At 41.2% G+C, this 13204-nt stretch overlaps 1 protein-coding gene across 1 annotated transcript in view; it reads right to left on the bottom strand.

The window, feature by feature from the left end:
• MIPEP (mitochondrial intermediate peptidase) overlaps positions 1–13204 on the bottom strand; it is an 84582-nt gene that overhangs the window by 58357 nt on the left and 13021 nt on the right. The window contains exons 4-10 of the mRNA XM_038175167.2: positions 8768–8854; positions 7533–7596; positions 5530–5712; positions 1858–2014; positions 1393–1441; positions 718–778; positions 124–176 (exon numbers count right to left, since the gene is read on the bottom strand). Coding sequence (XP_038031095.1) covers positions 124–176; positions 718–778; positions 1393–1441; positions 1858–2014; positions 5530–5712; positions 7533–7596; positions 8768–8854 — 654 coding nt within the window. The remainder of the gene's footprint in view (positions 1–123; positions 177–717; positions 779–1392; positions 1442–1857; positions 2015–5529; positions 5713–7532; positions 7597–8767; positions 8855–13204) is intronic.

Here is a 13204-nt window from a genome sequence, read left to right as displayed (position 1 = left end):
CATATTAAAGTACATCTTCAAAGAAGGAAATCCTGTTTACATTGAGGACTTTCATTATCCTCAGTGAAATGAATGAAATAAAGACACTCATTTACATTACAATCAGGAACATAAGGAGCTTACCTCTCAGCACGGAGGACGCCACTGTAGTAAGGATGATCCCACGGCATCAATTTCTGAAAGAAAATTCCAGCTTATAATTACAATAATGAATAGCAAGTGAACCCAAAGTAAATGTTTTGTTTCCTTTGCATACTTTTGCAGTTTCTATAAGTCACAGAACTTTAAAACATAGTAGAAAACATTCAGTGCTAAATTCATCATCAGAAATAATATCATATTCCACAATTTGAAACCTGTTTTTTTTTTTTGTTTGTTTGTTTGTTTGTTTGTTTTAAATTTGCTTTCACACCATATTTCTTATTCAAATATGCAGTGGAACTTTATACCAGATTTCAAGAAAAAAAAGAGTCCATTAATTTTTTTTTAAAAAGTATTATCACTTTGTATAAACCAACTGCCATCCTGCACTCAATGGCTGTTTTTAATAGTAATAGCAGCTAGGAAGTCAAAAACCACTTAAAACAAGAAGATGGAAAGTACCTCTTTGCAGTTATGCTACATGTTGTACGCTAAAATTGAGCTGATTTTTCATGTAAAACAAGGTTAGCTTATACTATATTAAAAAAATTCAACGTAGATGTAAATTTAACTTACTGAATTCCGGGGGTTAAGCTTCATTTTCATCTTTGTCATCATTTCAAAGTCTTTTTGAGTTCTGAAAAATATTTTTATGATGAAAGTGATCAGGAAAGATTTTTGAGCAATATAATACAACATAAAAGAACATTCTGTCCTAACAAAAGCCTATCATCAAAGACTGTTACTATGCTATAAAATGAAAGGCCCTTACAGTAAAAGAACTTTTCCTTTTTGGATCTCTCATTCGGGTACCTTCAAACAAGTCTCTCTTACTCTGGTTGTGCCCATCCTAAGCATTCTCTTTCTGACAATACACCCCATTAATACGCAGTGATGAAACTGTTTTATGCTGTGTGGAATTAAGGGAAGCAAGCAGTATAAACAGAAATTTGCTCATGGATGTAAAATATATCGCATTGTGCATATGGTGAGAACACAAGAGGTGTCCTTTAACACTTAAACTTCTGTGCTGTTGCCTGAATTTCTTGGCACATCACCTGTATTCAGTCTTGGCTGTTCTCTGATCACAGAATTTATTCTAATAGCTCTCCTCAAGGCTCTGAGAAAGTTTTGCTTTTTATTCCATCAGAACCCATTACAAGCAGCAATGACTGACTTTTGAGTACACGGAGTACCTCTGTTCCGGGAATAAAACTATGCTTACAAAGTAACTTAGTGAAAAAGACATACCTTTTAGACAACTGGTCAGAAAGCTTCTCCAGAAACTGTGTTACTGTCTCTAGAAGTAAAAAATAAAAAAATTAGAAAGTGACTCCATCCCTTAAAAGGCTTTATGTTCAGATCAGAACATCCTGAACAAATCAAGTGTCCCTAGAACAAACTACACTATTGACCACTGTGTCATTATTTCAAGAGAATTCAGTACCACATTCACGTCGTTATATGCTGGAATAATGGAAACTTCCTAATCTAAGGTGTGAACACTAATTCTGAACAAAAGCACTGATCCCCACTTGGTAAGTACTGCCATTTACTGAAAACATGAGTACTTCCCATAGCTAAGTGTGACTGCAACGAGAAACTTCACAGGGACAAATATGTGTAAACTTAGCAAAACAAACGAGCAGCTTTTAACTTCATACCTAACACAGAGCATTTGATTTCTCAGCATATCCTTCCCCATATGCCTTATACCTGGATTTTTGGCCATTGTTCCCTGAAGAGCCCTGTGGGCAAAGGTGTCATACCCAACCAGCTGTGCCAGGCTGTTTCTGCTAGCAAGCAGTTCTTCCAAACGGCTCAGTTGCTCAGCATTTGGGTAAAGAAAAATCTTGTAAGCAGCTTCTCGCACCTAATATGAAAGAAAAAAGTCACACTAGTACAGTATAACTCTTAAGGAAACAAGCAACGACATTGGCATTACAATCTGTACAGACTGTAATGTCATTACAGCTGTATTTCATTGATAGTGGTAAGAAAAGGCCTACAACTATTTAATAATAGTAATTACGACTGTCTGACAATTACTGCTTTCTTACCCCTCAAAGATGGAATGAGGAAATGCAATGAGACAACCTAACCGTTCAAGTCTGCTAAAAAGGGTCCTGTTCTCTACTCCTGTCAACAGTCCCCTCTCTGCTCATGGCCTCTCTCCCTGTGACAACATCTGTGTTCCTCTGTGAGCTGCCTTAACTCACTAAAAGCTCTGAAAATAAACTCGAAGAAAGCTAAATTGTCCTCTGCATGTCAGTTAAACTGGCTCCTGAAATGATCTGATAAGAACCAGAGACGGGGGCAGGGGACAGAAAGAAGAGGAAGAAAAAAGCTTTATTTCTTTTGAAGCAGCAATCTATTAGTCTGTCCATCTGCCCACGGACAATCCGTCTTACTCCTTTTTCTTTTTATTGTAACTCTCAAAAAAAAAAATCATCTCAAGCCTCAGCAACTGTGGTAAAATGCTTTTTGTATTTCACAAACCAATTGAGGAAAACCTTTATTTTGTACACATCAAACAGGCTTAAGAAAGACAACAACAACTTATGGTTCCTTTCCTTCAAAATAAGCTTCTCTTTTAGATCAAATACTCAATAAGAATGCAGGCCCTGGGTTTGGAATTGCCACATCACAGAATATCCCAAGCTGGAAGGGACCCACAAGGATCATTGAGTCCAACTCCTGGCTCCACACAGGACCACCCAAAATCCAACCACGTGTCTGAGAGCACTGTCCAAATGCTTCTTGAACTCCAACAGGCTCGGAGCCATGACCACTGCCCTGGGGAGCCTGTCCCAGTGCCCGACCACCCTCTGGGTGCAGAACCTTTCCCTAACAACCAGCCTGACCCTCCCCATGCCATTCCCTCAGGTTCCTATCACCATTTACCAGAGAGAAGAGATCAGCACCTGCCCCTTTGCTCTCCTCTCATGAGGATCCTGTAGACTAAATAAATATGACAACAGTAATTCACAAGTCATTTTGTACCTATTCTCTTCCACCAGTCTTTCATTAAAAAATGCATATAAAGTGAGATACTTCCCCTTCCTTGAACACTGCAGTGTGCCTTTGTGGCTAATGTCAACAGCACACTGAGCTCTGCTAGGAAGAATACAGACCATGGAAGTGATTACTTCTCCCTATTTAGTACTTTTCAGACTACATTTCAAGCACTGAATTCAGAGTTGGGATCCCCAGGACAAGAAAAACACAAAGTGGAGTTGGTCCAGCATATGGTCACCAGTACATGCAGGGGCTGAAGCACATGACTCCGAATGGAGGCTGAGAGAGCTGCATTTCACCAAGGAAGAAATGTCTCAGGAGAGATCTTAATCTTGAACTACTTGGAGGCGCAGAACAGGAGGATGAGATGTAATGGACACAAGCTGGCAGGTGAAAATTTCTAATTTAATACCAGGAAAAAAAAAATAACAGTGAGAGTGGTCAAACACTAGGGTACGGCTTGTCCAGAGATAGTGCAATCTCCATCCCTGGAAAGCATTCAAAACTCACCTGGAAAATGGCCCTGAGCAACCTGATCTGCTTGATCTTGCTCTGAACAGGATCAAGCTTGAACTGACAAGTGTCATAGATCCCTTCCAACCTAAATTTTATGATTTCCAAAGAGCTTCTCCAAATACCTGACTCAGAGAACTGCATTCTTTAATTGATGTATTACTTGTAGCTTCAGTAGCAATTCTGCAGATCATACCATTTCCAGGGCAAGTTTATAGATGACTTACAGTGAGTATTACTCCTTTATCTACATCCCCTCAGTGCCATAATTTTAATTAAATTTTCATTTCCTACAGAGAATAAACACTACAGCTGGGGTTCTACCACAGCCAGCTTTTCTCTTTTTCATGATAAAAAAGATTTCAGAGTCACCCTAATTGCTTTATGGAAATGAACACAGAACACTGAAGAGTTGTGACTCAAGGAATGTATGACATCTTGAAGACTGAAGAACCACTGCCACATTTTAAAGAGTCTAAATTCATTTCCAATTTATGAACACCTTCTAAATGAATTCTATTAAGAAAAGCATCATCAGCAATTACTAAAATTGTTGGGTATATTCCTCCTAATCTGACACGATGTGCAAACTTGGTGTGCAATCACTGCCACCTCCTCTAGGTCATCGACAAAGATGTAAAACAGGACAGGCCCCAGGAGGGACCCTGCAACACTTCTTTCATTACCAGCCTTTCAGGAGAGTATAACACTTTACTCACCACTCTCTGAATCTAATCACATCATTAATTTTTTACACATCTGGTTGTCCATCAATACAAGTTAGACTAATCCAAGTTAGACTAATCTAACTTGGATTGCTCCTTGATTCATCTTTCCAGGGACCTAAGTGCAGCTAAACTGCCTGTAGCTCCCCAGATTGTTTATTTGGTCTTTCTGAGTATGTTGTGGGTGGTGTTCTTCCCTGGTATTCACAAGCTGCCAGGGACATCAAGCCTTTCAAGGACATTTAGCCAGTTCTCTCTAAACCTTTGGATGCTGCCCATCTGACCCCAAAGACTTGTGCAGGTTGAGTTCTCTCAAGTCATCCCAAACTGGGTCCTCATCTACAGCTGGCTGTTCTTCTCTTGGAACTCTTTCAGTAAGTACAGAGGCCTGGAAGACCTTTCTGGTGAACACTGAGGCAAAGAAAGCAATTAGCATCTCAGCCTTATCTGTGTCTGCTGTAACTAAGTCACCTTACTCAGTACTAAGCCCACATTTTCTTTGTTCAGCCTGTTGGTGCTCAAGCAGCAGTAGATGCTCTTCTTGTTGCTTTTGATGTCCTTTACAAGTCTCCACTCTAGTTGAGCTTTGGGCTTCCTAATACCATCCCCACATGTACAGGCAGCGTTTCTAAATTGCTCCCTTGTGCCTTGTACCTGCTTCCACCTCCTGTCTGCTGCCATGACTTCCCTGCTGGCAGACTTAACTCCTGTTAAGTCTGCCTGGCTTTCTAATTCTCAGCATAAGCTGATAACAGGTATCCTGGTATCATTCTTGTCCTTGGATGTTATCTTTAAAGAACTGACAGATTTCCTGAGCATCTTTACCCTTCACAGCTGCATCCCATGGGATCTAACCTCCCAGTTTGCTGAATAAACTGAAGCACGCTTGCCTGAAATCCATGTTCTGAATTCTGCCTCTCTTCTTCCTTAATCCATTCAGGAACTTCACCTCCACTATTTCATAGCTGCCACAGCCACAGCTGCCATCAATTACCATATTCTAAAACAGTTCTTCCTTGTTACTCATAACATCATAGTCATAAACCACTTGCATTTGCCTGAATAACAATTTAAAAAAATGGTATGCACTATTGCTATAGAATATGCCAAAGCAGACTTGGGAAGTACTCACCAGATCATCAGGACAGTCAGCATGCAGACCAGCAACTTGCAAATAATTGCCCTCAGCTATAAAATTATACCGAATATGCTCTGGCAAAATGTGCTTGTCAATCTTATTGGGAAGGTGAGTTCCTGTCAGAAATTCATTACATAAATCCAAGATTCTGACGTTGAGGTTGACTGCTTTTTTACGCTGTAAGAGAAATAAAGTACAAAATACACAGTATCTTCAGGTATGGTTCAAACAGGACTCAAAAGTTTCCAAAATCTTAACCTTCCCAGAAATTATGCAGAAAATACTACATTTACAATTAGACCTACAGCATCAACAAAACCCTAAGGTACAGCGGAAGTTCACAAGAGAAAGATCAGATATATAATTTCATACAGAATTGAAATTTAAAAGAAAATGTCTATGTTTCAACAATAAGAAAGTGCAGTTTAGGTAGAATTTACATAGGCTTTGCTAACTACTTGATAAGTGCTTAGAAAACTATGCCTAACCTGATTGCCATGTAAAATATCAAGGAGAAAAAATTAAGCACATTGAAGAGGGATAAATCCTACCAGCATCCTGAATAAATCTAAGTAGATACCGAATTACAGTTCTCTTGTTACTGTTTGTATTGCAGTATTTTCTGCAGACCACAAGGCATTTATGTTATTTCAACCTGTCCCCAAGGAATTTGTGATTTAGTGTTTTAACACCACCAGTACAGTATTTCACACATTTATCCCTACAATCAAAGACTTCAATTGCTTCAGTGAACGGGCTCATGTTAGTAGAGTATGCTCTCTGTGGCCTGTGGGTTCATAGCTCAAAAGAAAAGGTGGAGGGCACAGACACAATGTACTTGGTAATGTGAAAAGAATGACAAAACCTGCAGACCTGTCCTCTCATTTTTACTCTTTAAGATACATCTTTTAAGTTTTATTTTAAAAAGCAGAAATTCTCTGTAACAGAAAAAGTAAATTTCAAGTTATGAAGGGATTCTGCAGTCTGAAATGACAGTGAAAAGAAACACTGAGCAAATGTAATAGAAGAAGAAAAAGTGGAAGAGGCAGGGGAAGAAGAGGAAAATATGCAAAAACAAGGTGCAAGTGAAATTGTAACTGGAGAGGGATAAAGCATCACAGAGACAATTGTCACGGTAAAAAAAAAAAACAAAAAAAAAAAGACAAATCAAAAACAAAATCCAGAGTACAGGTTTCAGAGTTGTTTGTTGTACAACGTAATTGTAAGGAACATATTCTAGAAGCACATTCAGTTTGCAAACCACCATCACAACAATGCTTTTTAGAGTAACTTCACCACATAAATCTGGTAAAAGAGTCTTTGTACAGACCTTTTTTGAGGGCATACCTCAAATAAATAAGGTATTAATTTACACGGGGATATGAGCTATGAACAGACACCCAACAGAGCATCCATAGCACAAATCACAGTGAAAGCTGCTAGTTTTGGCAAATCCATCATTCACTACTGCAAAAACATGTCAAAGCTCCAAGAGAAATAATCAGGCCATGCCCAGACATTCAAATGCACATTAAATTTGCAACTTCTAGCTATGTTAGCTCTGGCTACCACACACCTGATTCCTTCTATAATGCTCTACTTGATTAACCTGTCATCACAGTGCATGAGGTGCTGCATTTCTCCCTCTAAATGAGCTGCTCAGACAGCTAAGCACTTATTTAAAATATCTGATGCAGACACTAGTCAAAGGATGCAGGTTCCCAGGACTTGCTTATAACTCTCCTTAACAGAGAAAGGAATGGTAAGGGCCAAACTGGAAAGAACAGCCAACTAACATCTAAAACAACATTAAAAAACACTCTAAAAGTGACTCAACAGACAAAATTCACTACTTTTGAGAAGACAAAATTCCACAGAGGACAGTGTGATTCTTGGATCAAATCGACCCAGAATCACGATTCATGCCCTGCAGATTTCATTACCTTGTCTTTGATTGTCAGGCAAATTTCTATTCACATATTGTAGCAAAAAATTACCTTTTCTTCATCCAAATGAATGCCACTGATCTCAAAATCAAACATAAAAAGTTCTGCCACTCGCCTAAAAATACAGTAAATCCCTGTTAAAACAGCCTCATTTGATAAGCATAATTTCTTCACAGCTTTTACCTTTAGTAGTTATGTTTGACATCTTTTACAGAGGATACAATTATTTATTCCACTGTTATGAGTACTGTTATTATGGACACAGACCTCCTATGTTTTAGGCCCTTAATAGTTTACTCAGTGACAGGATTTTTCTTTTGTAGATATTTCTGTCATCCACATTAAAAATATTTTTCAAAAATAATTCTACAACATTCATATAGATGGTTACCCAATTTGTGCAAATTACCTTTTTAATTTTATACTTCGTTTATTCTAAATAATTAGAAAATGACCTCTTCAAAACTACTACCCTTTGATTATTGGGAAAGAAGGTGAAGAAAATAACTTACTCTTAAGATGAGCAAAGATTAGGCATTAAGCTTGTCTAACCATGTCAGGGAAAAATTAATTCAAAACTATAACTGAATAAGCAGCTAATAAAACATGTTACAGCAATCATAACGTACAATTTAAGTAAATATTCTGATAATGTGATTGATAATCTGATTTTGAAAGATAAAAATTCCTGTTGCAACTCAGAAGTTCCAGGAATAAATGAGTTCTTATTTTTTCCTCAAGTATCAATGATGGCATTATGTATTACGAATTTTTCTAGTGGACTCCAGACTACCTCTAAAACTCAAGCATTACACCTGATATTCTCAAGCTGAATAAAGCCCACTGATTTCAGTTTACTCAAACTGAAATTAAGTTATTTAAGTCTGTTCCCTATGTTTATTGTTAAACACTTTGACATAAACACCACAGAAGAGCACCTCATTTTCAACACGATGATATTACAGAAAATCTTAAATTCTATTGGTTTCTTTTTGTTTGTTTGTTTTTTGGTTTGTTTTTGTTTGTTTGTTTGTTTGTTTTTTAAGATCTCAGTAATGCAGCTTAAATATATCTTGTGCTCTACAGTCACAGAGACATTCTCCAAGACTGCAGAACTACATACTTCCTAACTCATGTACAGGTGATTTAGTAATAACTAATAAATTTGTCACAGAAATACAGTATGCTTTCCAGCTGTATAAATTAAGTGGATAAAACACAAAGTATTAGCTCAGTAAGGAATGATATATACTATTTAAACATCTATGAACATTATTAGTAAGTACCTGGTTTCTGGATCTAGGGAATTCATAATAACTTCATCAGCTAGCAGCTGTCTCAAACTCTGGCACAGTTCAACATCTGTATTCAATCTGGAAAGACAGAGTAAAAGAATCATCCATGAGCAACAAAAAACATTTCAGTCTCTTGATATTACTCATTCAAAGTCACAGAATCACAGAATTGTCTAGGTTGGAAGAGACCTTCAAGATCATCGAGTCCAACCTCTGACCTAACACTAACAAGTCCTCCAGTAAACCATATCACTAAGTTCAACATCTAAATGTCTTTTAAAGACCTCCAGGTATGGTGACTGCACCACTTCCCTGGGCAGCCCATTCCAATGCCTAACAATCCTTTTGGTAAAACAGAAAGTCAGAGCTTAGTATTTACTGAGACAACACTAAAAAAAAAAAAAGCATTTTCAAAATGTTTTCCAGTTCACAACAACACTGAAAAACTACAAAATTAACGTACAAAGGATGTGTGGACAAACTGGCCTGGAAATAGGTCTTATTCTTCTAACAGGAAAATCCTTCTGGATGGCATTTTGTGGCAAATACAAACAAGTCTGGCAGATTATTTTCCACATACAATGATAATCATGGTGAGAGCATGAAGGTGTGAGAACTGTTTTCTATCCTTAGATGTTTTCTATCCGTTTTCTACCCTTATTTTGAAACCTGTGCCCATGCTTGCCATCAGGTAAATGTTCTGGCTGCCACTGCGGCAGATTGAGAGCTTACCATCCCCAGAACATTTCCAGCTGCTCACTGTTCTGTGCCAGAGTACTACTTCCATCAGATTGCTGGCTGGTTTACTACAGGCAGGTATACTGACCTTGATTACTGGGTCAGAATCACAGCAGGGAATGTAGGATATGCACATACACACATCAGCATACCCACAGAAATTAGCAGCCCTCAGCCTGTCAGCCCCAAGCACTAACTTCTTAAATCAGTTGAGGTGCAGGAAGCTTCTGCACCCCCACATCCTTCTGGTGCTGGGGCCCCAGCCCTGGACACAGCACTCCAGGTGGGGCCTCATGAGGGCAGAGCAGAGGGGCACAATCCCCTCCCTCCACCTGCTGCCCACCCCTCTGTTGGTGCAGCCCAGGACGCAGTTGGCCTTCTGGGCTGCAGGCACGCACTGCTGGCTCGTGTTGGGCCTTTTGTCCACCAGATCCCCCAGGTCCTTCTCTGCAGGGCTGCTCTCAGTGAGTTCTTCTCCCAGTCTGTGCTCCTGTCTGGGATTGCTGCAACCCATGTGCAGCACCTTGCGCTTGGACTTGCTGAACCTCATTAGCAATAAACCATAGGCCCACTTCTCAGGCTTGCCCAGGTCCCCGGGTTCAGCTGACTGCCAGGACCTTTCAGTTATGATGGAGAGAGGCTTGGCAAATGAACGCTCAGCAATAGCTAGTTTTGAACTTTTACAATAACTTATCCATCTCTGAGTTTCATGTTAATTTTGAATATTTTCTCCTTTTAACTAATTTTAAATTGGAAGTAGCATTCAGATATTCAGGTCATATTGTTATAGATGGTGTGCTCAACCTAAGTCTTGAAAAATCCAGTTGCAAGTGAAGGGTTTCCCAAACACAATGGCAAGATTAAAGCAACAGTTTTGCTGAAATTACATCTTAGAATTCGTTTTAGCCTCTTCAGTCACAAAGCTTACCAGCTGATGCACTGCTGGATCACAGAGGTAACTTTCAGAATTTAGATTTGGGAGAGGGAGAGGGAGAGGAGGGGAGGACTGTAGAGGAGCGCAGCGTAGCGCAGCGGAGCGGAGCGTAGCGCAGCGGAGCGGAGCGGAGCGGAGCGGAGAGGAGAGGAGCGGAGAGGAGAGGAGAGGAGAGGAGAGGAGAGGAGAGGAGAGGAGAGGAGAGGAGAGGAGAGGAGAGGAGAGGAGAGGAGAGGAGAGGAGAGGAGAGGAGAGGAGAGGAGAGGAGAGGAGAGGAGAGGAGAGGAGAGGAGAGGAGAGGAGAGGAGAGGAGAGGAGAGGAGAGGAGAGGAGAGGAGAGGAGAGGAGAGGAGAGGAGAGGAGAGGAGAGGAGAGGAGAGGAGAGGAGAGGAGAGGAGAGGAGAGGAGAGGAGAGGAGAGGAGAGGAGGAGTGTATGGGAGTGTATAGGAGAGGAGTGCATAGGAGTGCATAGGAGTGTATAGGAGTGTATAGCAGTGTACAGGAGTATATAGGAGTGCATAGGAGTGCATAGGAGTGTATAGGAGAGGAGTGTAGAGAAGTGTATAGGAGTGCATAGCAGTGTATAGGAGTGTATGGGAGCGTATGGGAGAGGAGAGGACTGTATAGGAGCATATAGGAGCATATAGGAGAGGAGAGGACTGTATAGGAGCGTATAGGAGCATATAGGAGAGGAGAGGACTGTATAGGAGCGTATAGGAGCATATAGGAGAGGAGAGGACTGTATAGGAGCGTATAGGAGCATATAGGAGAGGAGAGAAGTGTATAGGAGTGTATAGGAGTGCATAGGAGTGCATAGGAGTGGAGGAGTGTAGAGGAGAGGAGCGTAAAGGAGAGGAGAGGAGAGGACTGTATAGGAGCGTATAGCACAGGAGAGGAGTGTATTGGAGTGTATAGGAGTGTATAGGAGTGCATAGGAGTGTATAGGAGAGGAGTGTATAGGCGAAGAGAGGAGAGTACTGTATAGGAGCGTATAGGAGCATATAGGAGAGGAGAGGAGTGTATAGGAGTGTATAGGAGTGTACAGGAGAGGAGTGTATAGGAGTGTATAGGAATGCATAGGAATGTATAGGAGAGGAGTGGATAGGAATGTATAGGAGACGAGTTTATAGGAGTGCATAGGAGTGCATAGGAATGCATAGGAGTGTATAGGAGTGTATAGGAGAGGAGTGTATACGAGTGTATAGGATTGTATAGGAGTGCAAAGGAGTGTACGGAAGTGTATAGGAGAGGAGTGTATACGAGTGTATAGGATTGTATAGGAGTGCATAGGAGTGTATGGGAGTGTATAGGAGAGGAGCGTAGAGGAGCATATAGGAGCGTATAGGAGCGTATAGGAGAGGAGTGCATAGGAGTGCATAGTAGTGTATAGGAGTGTATAGGGTTGTATAGGAGAGGAGTGTATAGGAGTGTACAGGAGTGCATAGGAGAGGATTGTATAGGAGTGCATAGGAGTGTATAGGAATGTATAGGAGTGTATAGGAGAGGAGTGTATAGGAGTGTATAGGAGTGCATAGGATTGTATAAGAGAGGAGTGTATAGGAGTGTATGGGCGTGTATAGGAGTGTATAGGAGGGGAGTGTATAGGAGCGGAGAGGAGAGGAGAGGACTGTACAGGAACGTATAGGAGCATATAGGAGCAAATAGGAGAGGAGAGGAGTCTATAGGAGTGTATACGAGAGGAGTGCATACGAGTATATAGGAATGTATAGGAATGTATAGGAGTGCATAGAAGTGCATAGGAGAGGAGAGGAGAGGAGTGCATAGGAGAGGAGAGGAGAGGAGAGGAGAGGAGTGCATAGGAGAGGAGAGGAGAAGAGTGCATAGGAGAGGAGAGGAGAGGAGAGGAGTGCATAGGAGAGGAGAGGAGAGGAGAGGAGTGCATAGGAGAGGAGAGGAGAAGAGTGCATAGGAGAGCATAGGAGAGCATAGGAGAGCATAGGAGAGCATAGGAGAGGAGAGCATAGGAGAGCATAGGAGAGGAGAGGAGAGGAGAGGAGAGGAGAGGAGAGGAGAGGAGAGGAGAGGAGAGGAGAGGAGAGGAGAGGAGAGGAGAGGAGAGGAGAGGAGAGGAGAGGAGAGGAGAGGAGAGGAGAGGAGAGGAGAGGAGAGGAGAGGAGAGGAGAGGAGAGGAGAGGAGAGGAGAGGAGAGGAGAGGAGAGGAGAGGAGAGGAGAGGAGAGGAGAGGAGAGGAGAGGAGAGGAGAGGAGAGGAGAGGAGAGGAGAGGAGAGGAGAGGAGAGGAGAGGAGAGGAGAGGAGAGGAGAGGAGAGGAGAGGAGAGGAGAGGAGAGGAGAGGAGAGGAGAGGAGAGGAGCGGAGCGGAGCGGAGAGGAGTATGGGAGTGTATAGGAGAGGAGTGTATAGGAGTGTATACGAGTGTATACGAGTGTATAGGAGTGTACAGGAGAGGAGTGTATAGGAGTGTATAGGAGTGCATGGGAGTGTATATGAGTGTATAGGAGAGGAGTGTATAGGAATGTATAGGAGTGTATGGGAGTGTATAGGAGTGTATAGTAGTGTATAGGAGAGGAGTGTATAGGAGTGTATTGGAGTGTATAGGAGTGTATAGGAGAGGAGTGCATAGGAGTGCATAGCAGTGTATAGGAGTGTATAGGAGTGTACAGGAGTGTACAGGAGTGTATAGGAGTCTATAGGAGTATATAGGAGTGCATAGGAGTGCATAGGAGAGGAGTGTAGAGAAGTGTATAGGAGTGCATAGCAGTGTATAGCAGTGTA

Source organism: Anas platyrhynchos, chromosome 1 (genome assembly GCF_047663525.1).
Source record: "Anas platyrhynchos isolate ZD024472 breed Pekin duck chromosome 1, IASCAAS_PekinDuck_T2T, whole genome shotgun sequence".
Classification (NCBI taxonomy): Eukaryota; Metazoa; Chordata; class Aves; order Anseriformes; family Anatidae; genus Anas; species Anas platyrhynchos.
The sequence above is the reverse complement of the archived record's forward strand: the minus strand, read 5'-3'. Positions and strand labels throughout refer to the sequence as shown.